Source organism: Eimeria mitis, genomic scaffold (assembly GCF_000499745.2).
Source record: "Eimeria mitis Houghton genomic scaffold, Emh_scaff1550, whole genome shotgun sequence".
Classification (NCBI taxonomy): Eukaryota; Apicomplexa; class Conoidasida; order Eucoccidiorida; family Eimeriidae; genus Eimeria; species Eimeria mitis.
In genome coordinates this window covers 7,674-8,808 of record NW_013569741.1, presented here as the reverse complement: position 1 = coordinate 8,808, position 1,135 = coordinate 7,674, and the positions used below count along the sequence as shown (strand labels likewise).

At 47.9% G+C, this 1,135-nt stretch overlaps 2 protein-coding genes across 2 annotated transcripts in view; one reads left to right on the top strand and one right to left on the bottom strand.

The window, feature by feature from the left end:
- EMH_0039370 (uncharacterized protein) overlaps positions 1-221 on the top strand; it is a gene marked incomplete at both ends in the record, with an annotated part of 1,703 nt that extends 1,482 nt beyond the window's left edge. Inside the window, one exon of the mRNA XM_013495390.1 lies at positions 75-221. Within this exon, the coding sequence (XP_013350844.1) occupies positions 75-221 (147 nt within the window). The remainder of the gene's footprint in view (positions 1-74) is intronic.
- A 178-nt stretch (positions 222-399) lies between these two features.
- EMH_0039360 (uncharacterized protein) overlaps positions 400-1,135 on the bottom strand; it is a gene marked incomplete at both ends in the record, with an annotated part of 1,021 nt that continues 285 nt past the window's right edge. Inside the window, one exon of the mRNA XM_013495389.1 lies at positions 400-728. Coding sequence (XP_013350843.1) covers positions 400-728 — 329 coding nt within the window. The remainder of the gene's footprint in view (positions 729-1,135) is intronic.

Genomic DNA, 1,135 nt, shown 5'->3' with positions numbered 1-1,135 from the left:
TGCTGCTGCTGCTGCTGCTGCTGCTGCTGCTGATCCTGCTGCTGCTGCTGCTGCTGCTGCTGCTGCTGCTAGAGACAGAAACGCACCACATTGGCGGCCTCCCTTTGTGCAAGGATTCCAAGCAGCACCAGGGCCCCCTCCAGCAGCAGCAGCAGCAGCAGCAGAAGCAGCAGCAGCAGCAGCAGCAGCAGCTGCAGCAGAAGCAACAAGAACGGGAATAGGAGCATCAGCAGCAGCAGCAGCAGCAGCACGAGCAAGAGAAGCAGCAGCAGATGCAGCAGCAGCAGCAGCAGCAGCAGCAGCAGCAGCAGCAGCAGCAGATGAAGAAGTACATTATTTACTACAGACGTCTGGTTTGTATGGGGTCTCTTATCTAAGAGAATTTTATATTAAAGGCTTTCATCCTTCTTCTGTCTCCTCTTTATCTTCTTCTGTCTCTTCTTCTGTCTCCTCTTCTGTCTCCTCTTCTTCTTCTGTCTCTTCTTCTTCTGTCTCTTCTTTATCTTTATCTTCTTCTTCTTCTTCTGTCTCTTCTTCTTCTTTATCTTCTTCTTCTTCTTCTTCTGTCTCTTCTCCTTCTGTCTCTTCTCCTTCTGTCTCTTCTCCTTCTGTCTCTTCTTCTTCTCTGTCTCCTTCTCTCTCTTCTCCTTCTCTCTCTTCTCCTTTTTCTTCTTCTTCTCTGTCTCCTTCTCTGTCTCCTTCTGTCTCTCCTGCTTCTCTCTCTTCTTCTGTATCAGTTTCTTTGTTGCGTGTATTTTATATAAACAAAGATGATTTCATAGAAGGTGTAGGTTTTTATTTTGCTGCTGCACTGCAGCGGCTGCTGCTGCTGCTGCTGTCTTGGCGAGGTCAGCAGATATATATAATAGATTATAAAACTTTCGGGTGTATAGGCACCTTCTCTTTACGTGGTATAGAGGGTTGGGGTTTAGCATCATCATTTAATTTATCTGTTTATATTTTTTTTATGCACAAACAGCAGCAACGTGCTGCTGCTGCTGCTGCTGCTGATGCTGCTGCTGCCGCTGCTGCTGCTGCTGCTGCTGCTGCTGCTGAAGCAGCAGCTGAGACAGGGTTTACAGATGCAGCAGCAGAACAAACTGCAGCAGATGCAGCAGCAGCAGCAGATGCAGCA